The sequence below is a fragment of the Gigantopelta aegis genome, chromosome 7 (assembly GCF_016097555.1).
Source record: "Gigantopelta aegis isolate Gae_Host chromosome 7, Gae_host_genome, whole genome shotgun sequence".
Taxonomy (NCBI): domain Eukaryota; kingdom Metazoa; phylum Mollusca; class Gastropoda; order Neomphalida; family Peltospiridae; genus Gigantopelta; species Gigantopelta aegis.
In genome coordinates, this window is record NC_054705.1 from 40,667,620 (window position 1) to 40,691,760 (window position 24,141).

At 37.4% G+C, this 24,141-nt stretch overlaps 1 protein-coding gene across 7 annotated transcripts in view; it reads right to left on the reverse strand.

Moving 5' to 3' along the window:
• Positions 1–24,141, reverse strand: part of LOC121377024 (oxidation resistance protein 1-like) — a 135,551-nt gene that overhangs the window by 2,484 nt on the left and 108,926 nt on the right. For all 7 annotated transcript variants that reach the window (XM_041504865.1, XM_041504864.1, XM_041504863.1 and 4 more), the window contains 5 exons: positions 10,582–10,695; positions 5,590–5,742; positions 2,528–2,623; positions 2,032–2,105; positions 1,364–1,500 (listed from right to left, as the gene is read on the reverse strand). In XM_041504865.1, coding sequence (XP_041360799.1) covers positions 1,365–1,500; positions 2,032–2,105; positions 2,528–2,623; positions 5,590–5,742; positions 10,582–10,695 — 573 coding nt within the window. In that variant the 3' untranslated portion in view covers position 1,364. The remainder of the gene's footprint in view (positions 1–1,363; positions 1,501–2,031; positions 2,106–2,527; positions 2,624–5,589; positions 5,743–10,581; positions 10,696–24,141) is intronic.

Genomic DNA, 24,141 nt, shown 5'->3' on the forward strand with positions numbered 1-24,141 from the left:
CATCGAACCATCGAACATAAGCCATCATACCATTGAACATAAGCCATCATACCATCGAACATAAGCCATCATGCCATCGAACATAAGCCATCATGCCACTGAACATAAGCCATCATGCCATCGAACATAAGCCATCATACCATCGAACCATCGAACATAAGCCATCATACCATCGAACATAAGCCATCATACCATCGAACATAAGCCATCATACCATCGAACATAAGCCATCATACCATTGAACATAAGCCATCATACCATCGAACATAAGCCATCATACCATCGAACATAAGCCATCATACATAAGGCTGGTAGTTGCTGGGTTCGCATTCCGGTACCGGCTCCCACTCAGAGTGAGTTTTAACGACTCAGTGGGTAGGTGTAAGACCACTACACCCTCTTCTCTCTCGCTAACCACTAACAATTAACAACTAACCCACTGTCCTGGACAGACAGCCCAGATAGCTGAGGTGTGTGTGCCCAGGACAGCGTGCTTAAACCTTAATTGGATATAAGCACGGAAATAAGTTGAAATGAAAATGAATTAATCATCAGCTATTGGATGTTAAATATTTGGTAATTTTGATATATTTTTAGACAGGAAACGTGGTACATTTTTCCATTACTAGCAAGGGATCTTTTATGTGCACATCCCACAGACAGGATAGCACATACCACGGACAGAATAGCACATGCAATGCTCTTTGATGTTCCAGTCGTGGTGCACTGGCTGGTACGAGAAATAGCCCAGTGGACCCACCGACGGGGATCGATCCTAGATAAGACAGTGCATCATGCTAGCGCTTTACCATTGGGCTACGTCCCGCCCCTTAAAGACACATTATTTCATGAGAAGTAAATAAATAAAACTCAAAATATATATAAGAATTGTTTGTCCCTTTTTGTTGTGAATTCATCAATGTGCAACAGTTAATCCAGACAGGACCAAATGGAGACCCTTATATGAAAAATATCTGCATTTTTATTTTATTCCACAGATGAAAATTACCTTGGGGGAAAAAAACATCTGAAAACTTTACAGAACCTTGAAAACATACTGCAAGCTTTTTATGAAAATTTTCATTACTGACATTTGGTGATTACTTGAAAAGAGTGTAGCAACTACTATTTAATATCTTAGAATGGTGTAGTGATCTCTTGACAGCGAATTGTGACACCATACTGAACAAAATGTTCCTTGAAAGACGAGAAGTGTTCAAGTGGCACTAAAATAAAATAATTCTGAAAATAATATTCCCACGTGAAGTTTTAGGGTGATATGTACATACAAATTAACCACAGTTTTTTATTCATACATATGAAGGAAAACGTCTTTTCGCTATCAGAAGAGAGAGATTCGTACCTCAAAAAAATGCCCATGCCTCCAGTCCCTTGACAACGAAATCTTCTGTGTCCGTGAGTACATCGTTGTCAAACGTTTCACATCTGTGTGACCGCCCGTGATACAGATCTCCATCAAACCACAGACCAAACAGACCCCTGTAAACAAGAACCAATGACATCAGACTGTGTGAGAGAAATGTCTACATTTTAAAGATTAAAGTTTGTCTTTAACGACACCGCTAATTACTAATCAGTGGCCATTGTATGTCAAACATTTGGTAATTTTGAAAGTCTTCAGAGGATATCTCTGTTAAACAGACTAAACAGACCAAAATACCAAAACCAAAATGGAGTCGAATTCTGAATATTGTGATTTGTCCAGTAGTGTGGAGGAAAATAAGAAACACAAAATTAAATGGAGTCAAACTGTGAATATTGGGAATGGAGGAAAACAACAAAAAACAAAGACAAAACAAAACAAAATGGAGTGACAATCTGAATATTGTGGAAGGAGGAAAATACATGTAATACACATAAAACAAAATGGAGTCAAACTCTGAATATTGTGAATGAAGAAAAAAAAAAGAAGAAAAAAAAAAAGGCAAAACAAAATGGAGTCACAATCTGAATATTGTGGATGGAGAAGGAGAAAAATAAAAACCAAAAACAAAATGGAGTGGTACTCACTGTCCTGCTCCGATGGCCAGACTCTCCTGATTGCCTTTCAAGAAGAAATTGTTCTCTCCTGTCCAGTGGAACACCTAGTCAAATTAAACCATGTATTAAAACATTGACTCAGTACAATCTATTTGTCTGTCTGTCTGTCCATTATCTGTACACTCATCAATAACATTAATAATAATAGGATGAATTCACAATGCCTGTTTTTGTTAAACTCAGGACTTTAAGCATTGTAAATGTATGTAATTACACGCATGTAAGATATACATGTAGACAGGCTTCGTAAATTCTTTGCCCATTAAATTTTTTTTTCGTAATTCTTTGAATTTACAGAGCCAAATTTGCAAACCCAGTCTTTGACTTAGTCTTACTTAAAGCATCAACGCCTGCATTTAAAAAAAAAACAGGCTTCGTAAAATTCGGTTAGAGCGAGCGCTTTATCACAGGGCTATGTCCCGCTCCCTCAAGACTAAGAGAACAGGAAGTGCGGTGGTGTACGTACTTTGAATTCTGGGTAGAACGTGAAGAGGAAGGACTCTCCAGTCCCGTAGAAGTGGTCGCTCATTTTGATGGCACAGCTCGTCACCGCACCAAACACCTGACGGAACAGAGAAGAGAAACGACTTTATCACTCTATTTTGGTTATGTAATAAAAAGAAAAGAATGAACTCTCCCTTGTTCATAAGCTACAATTAGCTTCTCCCTTTCCTTATAAAGTGGAAATGATACTTGGTGAAGGTAACTTGTTAACTTGTTTTTGTCACCATGTGTTTGTCTTGTATGTGTAACAATATATCTGTGAACAGGTTCTGTGTGTTGTTCTTCTTTGTGTATTGGAAGATGCTACAATTACCCATATGGTTAAACATATCTTGGTACATATCCAAGTGATATGTCCCACTAGAACGCCAAATGGGACGCAACTCTTCGAGACATCATCGATTGGTGCACTACAACCGAGTTGAGTGATATGAAATACCGGTAAGATCAATTATGGGTAATAAATAGGATATTAAACGAGCTACCAATTCGTATCATGTTTATGTCCCTCGTGAAATAATTGTCGTTATCACTCGCTAAAGATCATGACAGTTGAAAATTATTTCACTCGGGACATAAACATGATATGAAATGGAAGCTTGTTTAATATCCTATATTTACCGACAACCCAGCACATGACTTTACTAAAGTTAAATCTTATTGTCCCATCTTGTTTTGTTTAACACCACAACCATGACTTCTGCCAGAGGGTATGGTGGGTAAAATGATAAAATTATTGGCCCTATAATCTTCAAAAATTATATATTTTAATAATTTTTCGATAGATTATAGTAAAAGATCTGCTGTTTAAAATTTGTCAAAACAAATGAAATGAGGTGTCCAATTTCAAAATAATTCAAACCCATAACCACTCAGTAGGAAAGAAGAAAGAAATGTTTTATTTAACGACGCATTCAACACATTTTATTTACGGTTATATGGCGTCAGACATATGGTTAAGGACCACACAGATTTTGAGAGGAAACCCGCTGTCGCCACTACATGGGCTACTCTTCCGATTAGCAGCAAGGGATCTTTTATTTGTGCTTCCCACAGGCAGGATAGCACAAACCATGGCCTTTGTTGAACCAGTTATGGATCACTGGTCGGTGCAAGTGGTTTACACCTACCCATTGAGCCTTGCGGAGCACTCACTCAGGGTTTGGAGTCGGTATCTGGATTAAAAATCCCATGCCTCGACGGGGATCCGAACCCAGTACCTACCAGCCTGTAGACCGATGGCCTACCACGACGCCAGTACCACTTAGTAGGAGAACTTATTGTTTTTTTCTCGCCTTCATGTAAAATACTCAAATCTCTTATACCCCACCTGTAACATCAGACTGTCGTTACTGTATTGATGCGCCATGCAAAAATTTGTCTGTTACCAACGTAAATAAAATATAGCTGTCAAATAATTTGCTAACCACTCGGAAAACGAAATTGAAGAAAAGCGAGCATTTTAATGTGGCTAAGTATCGTAACAATACAGCTAATTTTGAATTTGAATGACATCAGTATTCCAACGATGTCACTTTACATGTCCTTACAATAACAATAAACTGGGTACATGACGTTGCTACTGGATTTTTTTTGTTTGGACATTATTAATGCACCTGGATGTGTTTGAAGAAAATCTTGTAATTAAACATGTTGGCAAGATAAATTTGTTGTAGAAGTATCACGAGGGGTTTATGGATTTTTATACCCTCTGTAAGCTCTTGTACCCCGAGCTTTCGGCCTTCGGCTTGGAGTACAAGAGCATACAGAGGGTATAAAACTCCATAAACCCCTCATGATGCTTCTACAACTTGTATTATTTTTATTGATATTTATTTTCTTAGCAAAGGATCTTTTATACGAATCAAAGCTCAGTGGTAAAGCACTCGCTTGATGCGCAGTCGGTCTGGGATCGATTCCTAAGACTATATGTCAAAATGACCAAATGTTTGACACCCAATAGCCAAATTAACTTTCAGATAGACACAGATTCATTCACACCACAAGTCCATGGACGTTGATTGATCCGGCAACACACTTCACCTCAGGCGAGTGCTCTACCACTAAGCTATATAACAAATTCTATTTCAAGATTCAATCAAGCTGGGTCGTTGTAGTGGGATTTGAACCTGGCATCTGCCAGCTTTGATGTCAAAGGCCTAATTAATGACTCAGCCATCAAATTCGGGGAACATTTTGTTTAAATTTGTTTAGATCAAGAACAGCTGTTAATCAGTTTAAAATGAATCAGGTCTCTGAATGTTGAAAATGTGCGTAACCCATTCATCGGTTACGCGAAAACAAATCCAGTTAACCCATTTCCTTTCAGGGCTAGTTCTGGGTGAGCAAACAAATTCGCCAAATTGTTTATTAAACTTCAAAAATTGCAGAAATCAACAGTTATTTTCTAAAAAATGTCAGCTATTACATAAAATTATTTCGCCAAATTACAAATAAAATTCGCCAATGGCTTTCAAAATTCGCAATTGTCGAATCTGGCGAGTGTCAGAGCTAGTCCTGCCTTTATGTGTAACCCATCATTTCCATGTAAATGGTGCCATTAATTAAATGCGCAAAAACGATAAATAGGATACACAAAATTAAAAATTAGATTTGCGCAAGCGACGCACGAACAAAATTATCGTTCTCGCAACTTCCATGTGCCTGCTATTTAACAATTTTGGAATCATAAAGCAATCTTTGAAATATGTAAAGCCAGTGCACCACTACTGGTACATCAAAGGCCGTGGTATGTACTACCCTGTCTGTCGGATGGTGCATATAAAATATCCCTTGCTGCTAATCGAAAAGAGTAGCCCATGAAGTGGTGACAGCGGGTTTCCTCTCTTAAACTGTGTGGTCCTTAACCATATGTCTGACGCCATATAACCGTAAATAAAATGTGCTAAGTGAGTCGTTAAATAAAATATTTCTTTCTTTCTGAAATATGTAAACTGTGTCATTTAATTCAACGAAATGTTGCCAGGAGTTAATATGAAAAGTGTGTGTAAAACTGCACGTTACGTGTTCATTGGTATCCATGACGACAAGCAGGATTGGACTGTCGATGCCGTACATGTATCTGTAGAGAGTCTTCAGACTGAATCCGTGCAGCTCCGTGCTGTAGGTCAGAGTCCAGGCATACCCGATAGTCCGCGGGGGGAGATTCTTCGACAACTGAAAAACAATATCATCAACTCACTCATTGTTAAAATATACTGTAGATCAGAGTCCAGGCATACCCGATAGTCCGTGGGGGCAGGTTCCTCGACAACTGAAAAACAGTATCATCAACTCACTCAGTGTTAAAATATACTGTAGATCAGAGTCCAGGCATACCCGATAGTCCGTGGGGGCAGGTTCCTCGACAACTGAAAAACAGTATCATCAACTCACTCAGTGTTAAAATATACTGTAGATCAGAGTCCAGGCATACCCGATAGTCCGTGGGGGCAGGTTCCTCGACAACTGAAAAACAGTATCATCAACTCACTCAGTGTTAAAATATACTGTAGATCAGAGTCCAGGCATACCCGATAGTCCGTGGGGGCAGGTTCCTCGACAACTGAAAAACAGTATCATCAACTCACCCAGTGTTAAAATATACTGTAGATCAGAGTCCAGGCATACCCGATAGTCCGCGAGGACAGATTCCGCGACAACTGAAAAACAATATCATCAACTCAAAGAGTCCAAATATGTAGAATTATTGAATGAAAAAGGTGCATGTGCAGGGGGAGAGTTTCATTTGTCGAAACCCTTTCCTGCTCAAGCAAATTGTTTTTATCAATATATTTTCAAGGGGAACGACGCACTCAACACATTTTATTTACGGTTATATGGCGTCAGACATATGGTTAAGGACCACACAGATTTTGAGAGGAAACCTGATGTCGCCACTACATGGGCTACTCTTTCCGATTAGCAGCAAGGGATCTTTTATTTGCACTTCCCACAGGCAGGATAGCACAAACCATGGCCTTTGATGAACCAGATATGGATCACTGGTCGGTGCAAGTGGTTTACACCTACCCATTGAGCCTTTGCGAAGCACTCACTCAGGGTTTAAAGTCGGTATCTGGATTATAAATCCCATGCCTCGACTGGGATCCGAACCCAGTACCTACCAGCCCGTATACCGATGGCCTAACCACGTCGCCACTGAGGCCGGTGAATGTGTATTGACACCCCAGTACAAAAATGTACTGATGAAAAGAAGCAACACTAACAGAAAATTCTGAAAGCAACAACAGCCCTCATCCACAGTGTCCGGGACCGGACTCGGTGGCGTCATGGTTACGCCATCGGTCTACAGGCTGGTAGGTACTGGGTTCGGATCCCAGTAAAGGCATGGGATTTTTAATCCAGATACCGACTCAAAATCCTGAGTGAGTGCTCCGCAAGGCTCAATGGGTAGGTGTAAACCACTTGCACCGACCAGTGATCCAAAACTGGTTCAATAAAGGACATGGTTTGTGCTATCCTGCCTGTGGGTAGCGCAAATAAAAGATCCCTTGCTGCCTGTCATAAAAGAGTAGCCTATGTGGCGACAGCGGGTTTCCTCTAAAAACAGTGTCAGAATGACCATATGTTTGACGTCCAATAGCCGATGATAAGATAAAAAATCAATGTGCTCTAGTGGCGCCGTTAAATAAAACAAACTTTATCATAGTCTCCGCAAGCCAACTGTTACTGACATTAAATTCCACATTACTGACATTAAATTCCACATTACTGGCATTAAATTCCACATTACTGGCATTAAATTCCACATTACTGGCATTCCATCACATATTACATCATTTAAGGATTGTCTGTTTTTCCTTTTATGTTCACCGGGGTATGAACAAAAAAATCATCCGCAAACTGTGTGAATCGACGAAGCCGTTCTCACATGTTTGCAGATGATTTGGGGGTTTTTCACATCCAGACAAAACTTATAATTAAATTTGAAATATACTTACTAATAATAACATTAAAAGTCATATTTTATTTTTATTTTTTATTTTGCCAAAACAATAATGCTCAGTAAGACAAATTACCAATATAAAATAACGCCATCGAGAAATGGACAAAGTCCCATTGCTACGGCTGGACCAATGGGATAGCGTTATTTAAGAATTGACCGCGATTATTTTTTGGTTCATGCAAGTATGTGCACACTGTATGACTCCACGTCATTGGTAAATGACGTAATTTTGATAAGCGACGCCATGTCATCTAGCTGCTGTGCATTTTTACGGATCATTTCATTATATTGGAAGGAATTGTCCTATTTGTGTTTAGTTTATATTTTATGAAAGTGAATGAAGGGAACATGTCTAACATTTATGCTGTCTGTGGAACCGTTTAATTTTCGCCAACAGCTGTAGAACATCGCTTACAAGTAAGTTACAGGTGTGAAGTTTCCTACATGATTTCTTTGGCCACCGACCGAGTCTCATGTCATGATTAGCGAAGAGGTAACCGAGTATCATGTCATGATTAGCGAAGTGTTTTTTTGTTTTTTTGTTTTTTTAAATCAATGCATATAGATCTACATGTCTACTCTGCTATAGCATTTTTCATCAATTTATCGTATACATTTTTTAAATTATTGCTTTTGTAGCTTTCACGTGTATTTTCTTTAAAATATATAAATATGATTGCCTGAATAATCCGGCTTGTTGCACAAAAGTAGTGCCAGTCAGTGGGGGGGGGGGGGGAGGTAGTAGGTGTGGCTTAAATTTTTTCAGTTCAACAAGATATGAACGAAATAAATTAAGCACCTCTGGACCAATCAGATTGCCGTAAAGTGTATAGACACAAAGAAAATTTAATTATATTGTAATGAATGTAACGGAAATTTAATTATATTGTAATGAATGTAACGGAAGTTTAATTATATTGTAATGAATGTAACGGAAGTTTAATTATATTGTAATGAATGTAACGGAAGTTTAATTATATTGTAATGAATGTAACGGAAGTTTAATTATATTGTAATGAATGTAACGGAAGTTTAATTATATTGTAATGAATGTAACGGAACTTTAATTACCGTATTTGACCGGAAATAAGCCCATGTCTTTGAATAAGCCCCCCTCCGTTTTGATAGCATTTAAGAAATTAGGCCCTCATTCGTAAATAAGCCCACCCCCAACTTCGTCACCTTATAAATAACATGAAATTGCAAGTTTGCTCAAAGCTCATTTAAAAGGTCATACCTCCTGCAGATAATTAAACACAAATGTAACACAATATTTTACCACCAGTGAGATTTAGCAGTCTAACAATAACAGTGTGTAACATTGTTTTCAATTTCATGCCTGCAGTATATCTCTGAAGTATCCAAGCCCAAGTATGAACTAAAAACCAATGTCTATTTTTACCACCACACTGGGTCCGCAGTTAATGCTAATTAAGCAAATACCTTATTCTGATTGGCTAAGAACAATGACCTTAGATTGACAATTCTTTGTAGTGTAAGCTGGCTGCCTGTGTCAGAAACGTTTGTATACCCTATTGAGTTTGTTGTTAATTGCTGTTGTTTTAAGTCTTCTCAGCATTAAATTTTGGATGTAAATAAACAGCACTGGTAAGTAATTGTAACATAGAAGGTGTGTTTCTGATAATTAGATACTAGTAAAAAAACCCACAATATAATTAATAAACAATTATTATTTATTAATAACAAATGGAACACTAATTAACAGATATGCTACTGAACGTTTTTTGTTTTCTTCCTAGTTCATTTAAGTATTGTTATTTATTTTAATTATTATTATTAAAAATTTTTTCAACAAAACTGGCCCCTTGTCTGGGAATAAGCCCACCCCATGCTAAGCTCACAATGAGTTGTCTTGGCCCCATGGGCTTATTTCCGGTCAAATACAGTACTATATTTTATACATGCAGTCATTTTACTTAGGGCTCGAACTAGGAAGTGAAATATGGCTTGCTGTTATTTTTCTAAAACCAGCAGGTCAGAAGAGATACGTGTACTCTGTACACAATGTATGTTGTGAGAAAACAAATATGGCTTATGGCCTACTGGGAAAAACCAAGCAAAAGATGAGGTTAGAATTTGGAATAGTTTGAGAAAAATTAGAATCTCTTATATGTATTTTAGTGCATTTTGGAATTAAAATATAACAAAATCACTGGCCTCGGTGGTGTCATGGTTAAGCCATCGGACATAAGGCTGGTAGGTACAGGGTTCTCAGCCTGGTACCGGCTCCCACCCAGAGCGAGTTTTAACAACTCAGTGGGTAGATGTAAGACCACTACACCCTCTTCTCTCTCACTAACCACTAACAATTAACAGCTAACCCACTGTCCTGGACAGACAGCCCAGATAGTTGAGGTGTGTCCCCAGGACAGCGTGCTTGAACCGTATATAAGAATGAAAATAAGTTGAAATAAATAACAGAATCATGAGGCAAAAGTTGGTTTTGTTTAACAACACCACTAGAGCACATTCATTAATTAATCATTGGCTATTGGATGTCAAACATATGGTCAAACATATTTTGACAGTCATGAAGAGAAAACCTGCAACATTTTTCCATTAGTAGCAAAGGATCTTTTATATGCACCATCCCATAGACAGGATAGCACATACCACGGCCTTTGATATACCAGTCGTGGTGCACTGGCTGTGACGAGAAACAGTCCAATGGGCCCACTGATGGGGATCGATCCCAGACCGACTGCACATCAAGCGAACACTTTACCACTGGGCTACATCCCTCTCCAAAAGGTAAATGAATATAAATGGATGATCAACGTCAATAAAAAAAAAAACCTGGCCTCCGTGGCGTCGTGGTTAAGCCATCGGACTACATGCTGGTAGGTACACGGTTCACAGCTCGGTACCGGTTAACCACCCATAGAGAGTTTTAACGACTCGGTGAGTAGGTGTAAGACCACTGCACCCTCTTCTCTCTCACTAACCACTAACCAACTAATGGGCAAGTTGTCTTATTGAGCGTTATTGTTTGTGGACCAAAAAACAAGAGTTGATTTTTTGCGTACCTCTTTGAGATGTTCCTCTGAGAGAAGTATCGTTTCTCCGTTCATTTCAGGAAGTTGTAAAGAGTCGTCATCGATTGTCGACATGCGACGAAGAGCCTCCTCCTTACTGATGATCTGAATAAGAAAAGGAAATGGTTTATTTACCAATGCTCTCAACACATTTTATTTATGGTCATATGGTGTCGGACATATGGTTAAGGACCACACAGATACTGAGGAAGGAAACCCGCTGTCGCCACTTCATAGGCTACTCTTTTCGATTAGCAGCAAGGGATCTTTTATATGCACCATCCATGAGACAGGATAGCACATACCACAGCATTTGATGTACCAGTCGTGGTGCACTGGCTGGAACTAGAAATAGCCCAATGGGCCCACTGACGGCGATCGACCCCAAACCAACTGTGCATCAAGCCATCGCTTTACCACTGGTCTACATCTCTCTCCCTATGATGATCTGAATGAAGACGAGACACAGGAACCTTAAAACAGGGTTCATACACTGCGTCATGTGGTCTTCATTCTCTCTAGGTCAGGATGTAGCCCAGTGGTCTACGTCTCGCCCCCTATGATGATCTGAATGAAGACGAGAGACACAGGAACCTTAAAACAGGGTTCATACACTGCGTCATGTGGTCTTCATTCTCTCTAGGTCGGGATGTAGCCCAGTGGTCTACGTCTCGCCCCCTATGATGATCTGAATGAAGACGAGAGACACAGGAACCGTAAAACAGGGTTCATACACTGTGTCATGTGGTCTTCATTCTCTCTAGGTCGGGTTGTAGCCCAGTGGTCTACGTCTCGCCCCCTATGATGATCTGAATGAAGACGAGAGACACAGGAACCTTAAAACAGGGTTCATACACTGCGTCATGTGGTCTTCATTCTCTCTAGGTCGGGATGTAGCCCAGTGGTCTACGTCTCGCCCCCTATGATGATCTGAATGAAGACGAGAGACACAGGAACCTTAAAACAGGGTTCATACACTGCGTCATGTGGTCTTCATTCTCTCTAGGTCGGGATGTAGCCCAGTGGTCTACGTCTCGCCCCCTATGATGATCTGAATGAAGACGAGAGACACAGGAACCTTAAAACAGGGTTCATACACTGCGTCATGTGGTCTTCATTCTCTCTAGGTCGGGATGTAGCCCAGTGGTCTACATCTCGCCCCCTATGATGATCTGAATAAAGACGAGAGACACAGGAACCTTAAAACAGGGTTCATACACTGTGTCATGTGGTCTTCATTCTCTCTAGGTCGGGTTGTAGCCCAGTGGTCTACGTCTCGCCCCCTATGATGATCTGAATGAAGACGAGAGACACAGGAACCTTAAAACAGGATTCATACACTGTGTCATGTGGTCTTCATTCTCTCTAGGTCGGGACGTAGCCCAGTGGTTAAGTGCTCACTCGATGAGCACTCAGTTTTCGGATTGATCCCCATCCGTGGGCCCATTGGGCTGTTTCTCATCACAGCCAGTGCACCACGACTGGTATATCAAAGGTTGTGGTATGTGCTATCCTGTCTGTGAGATGGTGCATTTTAAAAAATCCCTCGTTACTAATTGAAAAATGTAGCGGGTTTCATATCTAAGAATATATGTCAAAATTGCCAAATGTTTGACATCAAATAGCTAATGATTAATAAATGAATGTGCTCTAGTGGTGTCGTTAAACAAAACAAACTTTAACTTTTCATTCTTTCTAATTTAATTAAAGTTTGTTTTGTTTAATGACACACTAGAGCACATTGATTTATTAATCATCGGCTACTGGACGTCAAACATTTGGTAATTTTAATATATTATCTTAGAGGAAACCAGGTATATTTTTCCATTAGCAGCAAGGGATCTTTTGTGTGCACTTTTATAAGACAGGACAGCACATACCACAACCCTTGATATACTAGTCAGAGAATGTATCCACCATCGATCGTACATGCACTAATTTTGTATTTTCATCTACTACACTAATGGAAAGAAACAAGAGAACTTTAATTCACTACAGAGTAGTTTAAGAGGATTCGTCACAAGTGTTTTTTAATATTGAAAATATCAACCAAGTCTACGTTAATCAGTATTTGCCGAGGCTCTCCCAAGACAAATACCATTAACTAGATGAGGTTGATATTTTACATATTAAAAAACACGAGTAGCAAATTCTGTTTATCCTATAACACTTCTAAAACAAAATTTTCATTCGATATTTACTAAATTACAGTACTAAAGTTGCCGCCATCCGTAATATGACATCATCACCATCAGCACAAATAGTATGACATCACACATTTTAACTAAATCTTATGAAAACATTACGCTGAGGTGTACAGCTCTTGTTGGCTTGTAAACAAATGACCCATTGACAGCAACACGTTATTACCTAGAAACTTTGCAAATTAGCATACCATTATTAACTGGGTTAATACACTAAATTATCACATGGGTATACGACATGGATATCATGGGTAAGTTATAGGATAAATGACTGGTTAAAATACAGAGGATTAATACACTAAATTATCACATGGGTGAACGACATGGATATCATGGGTAAGTTATAGGATAAATGCCTGGTTAAAATACAGAGGGTTAATACACTAAATTATCACATGGGTGAACGACATGGATATCATGGGTAAGTTATAGGATAAATGCCTGGTTAAAATACAGAGGGTTAATACACTAAATTATCACATGGGTGAACGACATGGATATCATGGATAAGTTATAGGATAAATGCCTGGTTAAAATACAGAGGGTTAATACACTAAATTATCACATGGGTGTACGACATGGATATCATGGGTAAGTTATAGGATAAATGCCTGTATAAAATACAGAGGGTTAATACACTAAATTATCACATGGGTGTACGACATGGATATCATGGGTAAGTTATAGGATAAATGCCTGTATAAAATACAGAGGGTTAATACACTAAATTATCACATGGGTGAACGACATGGATATCATGGGTAAGTTATAGGATAAATGCCTGTATAAAATACAGAGGGTTAATACACTAAATTATCACATGGGTGTACGACATGGATATCATGGGTAAGTTATAGGATAAATGCCTGTATAAAATACAGAGGGTTAATACACTAAATTATCACATGGGTGTACGACATGGATATCATGGGTAAGTTATAGGATAAATGACTGTATAAAATACAGAGGGTTAATACACTAAATTATCACATGGGTGTACGACATGGATATCATGGGTAAGTTATAGGATAAATGACTGGTTAAAATACAGAGGGTTAATACACTAAATTATCACATGGGTGAACGACATGGATATCATGGGTAAGTTATAGGATAAATGCCTGTATAAAATACAGAGGGTTAATACACTAAATTATCACATGGGTGAACGACATGGATATCATGGGTAAGTTATAGGATAAATGCCTGTATAAAATACAGAGGGTTAATACACTAAATTATCACATGGGTGTACGACATGGATATCATGGGTAAGTTATAGGATAAATGCCTGTATAAAATACAGAGGGTTAATACACTAAATTATCACATGGGTGTACGACATGGATATCATGGGTAAGTTATAGGATAAATGACTGGTTAAAATACAGAGGGTTAACACACTAAATTATCACATGGGTGAACGACATGGATATCATGGGTAAGTTATAGGATAAATGCCTGTATAAAATACAGAGGGTTAATACACTAAATTATCACATGAGTGAACGACATGGATATCATGGGTAAGTTATAGGATAAATGCCTGTATAAAATACAGAGGGTTAATACACTAAATTATCACATGGGTATACGACATGGATATCATGGGTAAGTTATAGGATAAATGCCTGTATAAAATACAGAGGGTTAATACACTAAATTATCACATGGGTGTACGACATGGATATCATGGGTAAGTTATAGGATAAATGCCTGTATAAAATACAGAGGGTTAATACACTAAATTATCACATGGGTGTACGACATGGATATCATGGGTAAGTTATAGGATAAATGCCTGTATAAAATACAGAGGGTTAATACACTAAATTATCACATGGGTGAACGACATGGATATCATGGGTAAGTTATAGGATAAATGCCTGTATAAAATACAGAGGGTTAATACACTAAATTATCACATGGGTGAACGACATGGATATCATGGGTAAGTTATAGGATAAATGCCTGTATAAAATACAGAGGGTTAATACACTAAATTATCACATGGGTGAACGACATGGATCTCATGGGTAAGTTATAGGATAAATGCCTGTATAAAATACAGAGGGTTAATACACTAAATTATCACATGGGTGTACGACATGGATATCATGGGTAAGTTATAGGATAAATGCCTGTATAAAATACAGAAGGTTAATACACTAAATTATCACATGGGTGTACGACATGGATATCATGGGTAAGTTATAGGATAAATGCCTGTATAAAATACAGAGGGTTAATACACTAAATTATCACATGGGTGTACGACATGGATATCATGGGTAAGTTATAGGATAAATGCCTGGTTAAAATACAGAGGGTTAATACACTAAATTATCACATGGGTGTACGACATGGATATCATGGGTAAGTTATAGGATAAATGCCTGGTTAAAATACAGAGGGTTAATACACTAAATTATCACATGGGTGAACGACATGGATATCATGGGTAAGTTATAGGATAAATGCCTGTATAAAATACAGAGGGTTAATACACTAAATTATCACATGGGTGAACGACATGGATATCATGGGTAAGTTATAGGATAAATGCCTGTATAAAATACAGAGGGTTAATACACTAAATTATCACATGGGTGTACGACATGGATATCATGGGTAAGTTATAGGATAAATGACTGTATAAAATACAGAGGGTTAATACACTAAATTATCACATGGGTGAACGACATGGATATCATGGATAAGTTATAGGATAAATGCCTGGTTAAAATACAGAGGGTTAATACACTAAATTATCACATGGGTGTACGACATGGATATCATGGGTAAGTTATAGGATAAATGCCTGTATAAAATACAGAGGGTTAATACACTAAATTATCACATGGGTGAACGACATGGATATCATGGGTAAGTTATAGGATAAATGCCTGTATAAAATACAGAGGGTTAATACACTAAATTATCACATGGGTGTACGACATGGATATTATGGGTAAGTTATAGGATAAATGACTGGTTAAAATACAGAGGGTTAATACACTAAATTATCACATGGGTGAACGACATGGATATCATGGGTAAGTTATAGGATAAATGCCTGTATAAAATACAGAGGGTTAATACACTAAATTATCACATGGGTGTACGACATGGATATCATGGGTAAGTTATAGGATAAATGACTGGTTAAAATACAGAGGGTTAATACACTAAATTATCACATGGGTGAACGACATGGATATCATGGGTAAGTTATAGGATAAATGCCTGGTTAAAATATAGAGGGTTAATACACTAAATTATCACATGGGTGAACGACATGGATATCATGGGTAAGTTATAGGATAAATGCCTGGTTAAAATACAGAGGGTTAATACACTAAATTATCACATGGGTGAACGACATGGATATCATGGATAAGTTATAGGATAAATGCCTGGTTAAAATACAGAGGGTTAATACACTAAATTATCACATGGGTGTACGACATGGATATCATGGGTAAGTTATAGGATAAATGACTGGTTAAAATACAGAGGGTTAATACACTAAATTATCACATGGGTGTACGACATGGATATCATGGGTAAGTTATAGGATAAATGACTGGTTAAAATACAGAGGGTTAATACACTAAATTATCACATGGGTGAACGACATGGATATCATGGATAAGTTATAGGATAAATGCCTGGTTAAAATACAGAGGGTTAATACACTAAATTATCACATGGGTGTACGACATGGATATCATGGGTAAGTTATAGGATAAATGACTGGTTAAAATACAGAGGGTTAATACACTAAATTATCACATGGGTGTACGACATGGATATCATGGGTAAGTTATAGGATAAATGACTGGTTAAAATACAGAGGGTTAATACACTAAATTATCACATGGGTGAATGACATGGATATCATGGGTAAGTTATAGGATAAATGCCTGTATAAAATACAGAGGGTTAATACACTAAATTATCACATGGGTGTACGACATGGATATCATGGGTAAGTTATAGGATAAATGACTGGTTAAAATACAGAGGGTTAATACACTAAATTATCACATGGGTGTACGACATGGATATCATGGGTAAGTTATAGGATAAATGCCTGTATAAAATACAGAAGGTTAATACACTAAATTATCACATGGGTATACGACATGGATATCATGGGTAAGTTATAGGATAAATGCCTGTATAAAATACAGAGGGTTAATACACTAAATTATCACATGGGTGAACGACATGGATATCATGGGTAAGTTATAGGATAAATGACTGGTTAAAATACAGAGGGTTAATACACTAAATTATCACATGGGTGTACGACATGGATATCATGGGTAAGTTATAGGATAAATGACTGGTTAAAATACAGAGGTGAAATATAGAATTGAACTTCAGTACTGTGGGACTTATTTTCGCGCTTATATCCAATTAAGGTTTAAGCACGCTGTCCTGGGCACACAGCTCAGGTATCTGGGCTGTCTGTCCAGGACAGTGGGTTAGTTGTTAGTTGGTTAGTGGTTAGTAAGAGAGAAGAGGGTGTAGTGGCTTACACTTACCCGCTGAACCCTTAAGAACTTGCTCTGGGTTGGAGCTGGTATCGGGCTGTGAACCCTGTACCTACCAGCCTGTAGTCTGATGGCTTAACCACTGCGCCACTACAGATGAGTTTTGACTGCAGTCAGTATTTGCTGTTACTATTTATGTGTTACCTTATATTTTGTCCATTAGTATGTTCAACATTTTAGAATGTGTAGTGGTCGATCTCTGAAACCCGATACTGAACACAATGCTACCTGAATATCTACACACACATGCACCTGACATTGCCATGTTGAGAGAGCCAGGTGCGAAAGACATAAACGGACCGGCTATGACAACCGACACAAACACAATCAACAAGTGAATACAGTGTTACTGTCACACACAGATGTAAGTAAGTTAATACAGTGTTACTGTCACACACAGATGTAAGTAAGTTAATACACTGTTACTCTCACACACAGATGTAAGTAAGTTACTAAAGTGTTACTGTCACACACAGATGTAAGTAAGTTAATACAGTGTTACTCTCACACACAGATGTAAGTAAGTTAATACAGTGTTACTGTCACACACAGATGTCAGTAAGTTAATACAGTGTTACTGTCACACATGGATATAAGTAAGTTACTACAGTGTTACTCTCACACACAGATGCAAGTAAGTTACTAAAGTGTTACTGTCACACACAGATGTAAGTAAGTTAATACAGTGTTACTGTCACACACAGATGTAAGTAAGTTAATACACTGTTACTCTCACACACAGATGTAAGTAAGTTAATACAGTGTTACTGTCACACACAGATGTCAGTAAGTTAATACAGTGTTATTGTCACACATGGATGTAAGTAAGTTAATACAGTGTTACTGTCACACACAGATGTAAGTAAGTTAATACAGTGTTACTGTCACACACGGATGTCAGTAAGTTAATACAGTGTTACTGTCACACATGGATATAAGTAAGTTACTACAGTGTTACTCTCACACACAGATGCAAGTAAGTTACTAAAGTGTTACTGTCACACACGGATGCAAGTAAGTTAATACAGTGTTACTGTCACACACAGATGTAAGTAAGTTACTGCAGTGTTACTGTCACATGCGGATGTAAGTAAGTTACTACAGTGTTACTCTCACACATGGATATAAGTAAGTTACTACAGTGTTACTCTCACACACGGATGTAAGTAAGTTACTGCAGTGTTACTCTCACACACAGATGTAAGTAAGTTACTGCAGTGTTACTGTCACATGCGGATGTAAGTAAGTTACTACAGTGTTACTCTCACACACAGATGTAAGTAAGTTACTAACAGTGTTACTCTCACACACGGATGTAAGTAAGTTACTGCAGTGTTACTGTCACATGCGGATGTAAGTAAGTTAATACAGTGTCACTCTCACACACGGATGTAAGTAAGTTAATACAGTGTTACTCTCACACACGGATCTAAGAAAATTAATACAGTGTTACTGTCAAACACAGATGTTAGTAAGTTAATACAGTGTTACTGTCACACACAGATGTTAGTAAGTTAATACAGTGTTACTGTCACACACAGATGTTAGTAAGTTAATACAGTGTTACTGTCACACACAGATGTTAGTAAGTTAATACAGTGTTACTGTCACACACAGATGTAAGTAAGTTAATACAGTGTTACTGTCACACACAGATGTTAGTAAGTTAATACAGTGTTACTCTCACACACGGATGTAAGTAAGTTAATATAGTGTTACTCTCACACACGGAAACAACAATAAACCAAGGTGAAACTCTCACACACTAGAACAAAGTAAACTAAAGGTTACTGTCACATGCACACTAAAACAGTAAGTAAACCAAGGTGTGAAACTCCTCACACACGGATGTAAGTAATTAACCACAGTGTGAAACTCCTCACACACAGACAATAAACCAAGTTACTAAAGTGTTACTAAAACAACACACGGATGTAAGTAAGTTAATACAGTGAAACTATCACACACGGATGTAACCAAGTTAATACAGTGTTCCTGTCACACACAGAAACAACAATAAACCAAGGTGTGAACTCCTCACACACGGATGTAAGTAATAAACCAAGGTGTAAACTCCTCACACACAATGTTAGTAACCAACTAAAGTCCTACTGTCACACACAACAATAACCAAGTTAAACTCCTTCACACTAAAACAACAATAAACCAAGTTAATACAGTGTTACTCTCACACACGGATGTAAGTAAATAAACCAAGGTGTAAACTCTCTCACACACAGAACAACAATAAACCAAGGTGTGAAACTCCTTCACACACAGATGTAAGTAAGTTAATACAGTGTGAAACTGTCACACACTAAACAAGTAAGTTAAACCAAGGTGTAAACTGTCACACACGGATGTCAGTGAAAACTAAAACAATAAACCAAGGTTGAAACTCCTCACACACAGATGTAAACAACAATAAACCAAGGTGTAAACTCCTTCACACACACAATGTAAACCAAGGTACTAAAGTGTTACTGTCACACACGGAAACCAAAGTTAATACAGTGTTACTGTCACACACAGAATAAACCAAGGTTAAAACTCCTGTTACTATAAACACAATGTAACCAAGGTACTAAAGTGTTACACTAACACAACAATAAACCAAGTTTTGAAAGTGTCACACTAAAAACAATAACCAAGGTTTGTAAGTTACTGCAGTGTTACTGTCACAACAATAAACCAAGTAAGTGAAACTCCTGTCACACTCACACAACAATAAACCAAGTTTTGAAACTCCTGTCACACTAAAAAACAACAATAAACCAAGGTTAAAACTCCTTCACTCTCACACAACAATAAACCAAGGTTAAAACAGTGTCACACTAAACACAACAATAAACCAAGGTAATAAAGTGTCACTCTCACACACAACAATAAACCAAGGTTAAAACAGTGTCACTCTCACACAACAATAAACCAAGGTTAATAAACTCCTTCACACTCACACAACAATAAACCAAGGTTAAAACTCCTCACACACTAAACACGGATATAAGTAAGTTAATACAAGTGTGTAAACTCCTGTCACACACTGAAACAACAATTAACCAAGGTGTGAAACTCCTTCACACACAACAATAAACCAAGGTTGAACAGTGTTACACTCACACAATAAACCAAGGTGTAAGTAAGTTCACACTACAAAACAACAATAAACCAAGGTGTAAATGTAAAACACAGTAAGTTACTACAGTAAACCAACTGTAAACTCCACAGATAAAACAACAATAAACCAAGTGTAAACTCCTTCACACTAAAACAACAATAAACCAAGGTTTGAAACTCCTCACACACAGAAAACAATAAGTTAACCAAGGTGTGAAACTGTCACACACAGAAAACAACAATAAACCAAGGTGTGAAACTCCTTCACACACAGACAACAATAAACCAATACAGTGAAACTCTAACACACTAAAACAGTAATAAACCACAGTGTAAACTGTCACACTAAAACAACAATAAACCAATAAACTCCTTACTAACACAACAATAAACCAAGGTTAATACAGTCACACTTAAAACACACAATGTAAGTAAGTTAATAAACCAAGTTACTTCACACACGGAAAACAACAATAAACCAACAGTGAAACTGTCACACTGGAAACAACAATAAACCAAGGTGTAAACTCCTCACACACTAAAACAACAATAAACCAAGGTGTAAACTCCTTCACACTAAAACAACAATAAACCAAGGTTAAAACCCTCACACTAAAACAACAATAAACCAAGCAGTGAAACTCTGTCACACTAAAACAAGTAATAAACCAAGGTTTGAAAACACTAAAACAACAATAACCAAGGTGTGAAACTCCACACACTAAAACAACAATAAACCAAGGTGTGAAACTCCTCACACTAAAACAACAATAAACCAAGGTGTGAGTGTTCCTCTCACACACAAACAACAATAAACCAAGGTGTGAAACTCCTTCACACTAAAACAACAATAAACCACAGTGTGAAACTCCTCACACACAGAAACAACAATAAACCAAGGTGTGAAACTCTCACACACTAAAACAAGTAATAAACCAAGGTGTAAACTCCTTCACACTGTAAACAATAAACCAAGGTGTAAACTCTCACACTAAAACAACAATAAACCAAGGTTTAAACTCCTTCACACTCACAACAATAAACCAAGGTTTGAAACTCCTTCACACTAAAACACAATAAGATGTTAGAAAAGTTAATACAAACTCCTGTCACACACAATGTTAGTACAATAAACCAAGGTTAAACTCCACACACAGATAAAACAAAATAAACCAAGGTGTTGAAACTCACACACAGATAAAACAACAATAAACCAAGGTTACTGTCACACACACATGTAAACAACAATAAACCAAGGTGAAACTCCACACACAGAAAACAACAATAAACCAAGGTGTAAACTCCCTCACACAAAATGTAAGTAAGTTAACCAAGGTGTAAACTCTCACACACTAAAACAACAATAAACCAAGTGTTGAAACTCCTCACACACAAAACAAGTAATAAACCAAAGTGTAAAACTCCTTCACACTAAAACAACAATAAACCAACAGTGAAAACTGTCACACACGGATGTAAGTAACAACAATAAACCAAGGTGTAAACTCCTCACACACAAACAACAATAAAACCAAGGTGTGAAACTCCTCACACACTAAAACAACAATAAACCAAGGTGTAAACTCCTTCACACACTAAAACAACAATAAACCAAGGTGTGAAACTCCTCACACTACAACAACAATAAACCAAGGGTGTGAAACTCCTCACACACGGATGTAAACAACAATAAACCAAGGTGTGAAACTCCTTCACACTAAAAAACAATAAACCAATGTTAAACCAAGGTAATAAACCAAGGTCCTTCACACTAACACAACAATAAACCAAGGTTTGAAAACCCTCACACAAAACAACAATAAACCAAGGTGTGAAACTCCTCACACACGGAAAGTAACAATAATACAAGGTTGAACTCCCTCACACAAACAACAATAAACCAAGGTTACTAAACTCCTTACTGTCACACACACAATAAAGTAAGGTTAATACAGTGTTAAACAACAATAAACCAAGGTTTGAAAGTCCTTTACAATAAACCAAGGTTTGAAACTGTCACACACTAAAACAACAATAAAGTTAATACAGTAAACTGTCACACACCTTCATGTAAACAACAATAAACCAAGGTTACTGAAACTCACACACTAAAACAACTAATACTAAAGTGTAAACTGTCACACACGGAAAACAGTAAATTAACCAAGGTGTGAAACTCCTTCACACACAACAATAAACCATACAGTGAAACTCCTCACACAAACAACAATAAACCAAGGTGTGAAACTCCTACACACACGGATGTAAGTAACAACAATAAAGTGTTACTCTAACACACGGATAAAACAACAATAAACCAAGGCAGTGTTACTGTCACACTAAAACGGATAAACCAAGGTAATACTCCTTCACACTAAAACAACAATAAACCAAGTAAGTGAAACTCCTTCACACTAAAACAACAATAAACCAAGGTTTGTTAAACTCCTTCACACTAAAACAACAATAAACCAAGGTAATAAACTCCTTACACACTAAAACAACAATAAACCAAGGTGTAAACCTTCACACTAAAACAACAATAAACCAAGGTTTAAACTCCTCTCACACACTAAAACAAGTAATAAACCAAGGTGTAAACTCCTTCACACAAAACAACAATAAACCAAGGTGTAAACTCCTTCACACTAAAACAACAATAAACCAAGGTAATACAAACTCCTTCACACAAAACAACAATAAACCAAGGTTGAAACTCCTTCACACTAAAACAACAATAAACCAAGTTAATACCTGTACACACACGGTGTGTCACACTCACAACAATAAACCAAGGTTTGAAACTCCTTCACACTAAAACAACAATAAACCAAGGTTTGAAAACCCTTACTACAGTGTTACTAAACACAAGGTGTGAAAAAGTTAAACAACAATAAACCAAGGTGTGAAACACCTTCACACTAAAACAACAATAAACCAAGTGTTAAACTCCTTCACACTAAAACAACAATAAACCAAGGTAATAAACTGTTCACACACTAAAACAACAATAAATGTCAGTAAGTTAATACCTTCACACTAAAAACACAACAATAAACCAAGTTAACAAACAGTGTTGAAACTCCTCACACACACAATAAACCAAGGTTGAAACTCCTGTCACTGTCACAAACAAGATGTAAACCAAGGTTAATACAGTGTTACTGTCACACTAAACCCTTACACAACAATAAACCAAGGTAAACTCAACCACACTCTCACAACAATAAACCAAGGTTGTAAACTCCTTCACACTAAAACAACAATAAACCAAGGTTGAAACTCCTTCACACTAAAACAACAATAAACCAAGGTTTGAAACTCCTCCACACTAAAACAACAATAAACCAAGGTGTTAAACTCCTTCACACTAAAACAACAATAAACCAAGGTGTAAACTCCTTCACACTAAAACAACAATAAACCAAGGTGTAAACTCCTTCACACTAAAACAACAATAAACCAAGGTGTAAACTCCTTACACAACAATAAACCAAGTAATAAACCCTTACACTAAAACACTAAACCACACAAAATGTAAGTAAATTAAACCAACAGTGAAACTCCTCCACACTAAAAAATAATAATAAACCAAGGTGTAAACTCCTTCACACTAAAACAACAATAAACCAAGGTGTAAACTCCTTCACACTAAAACAACAATAAAC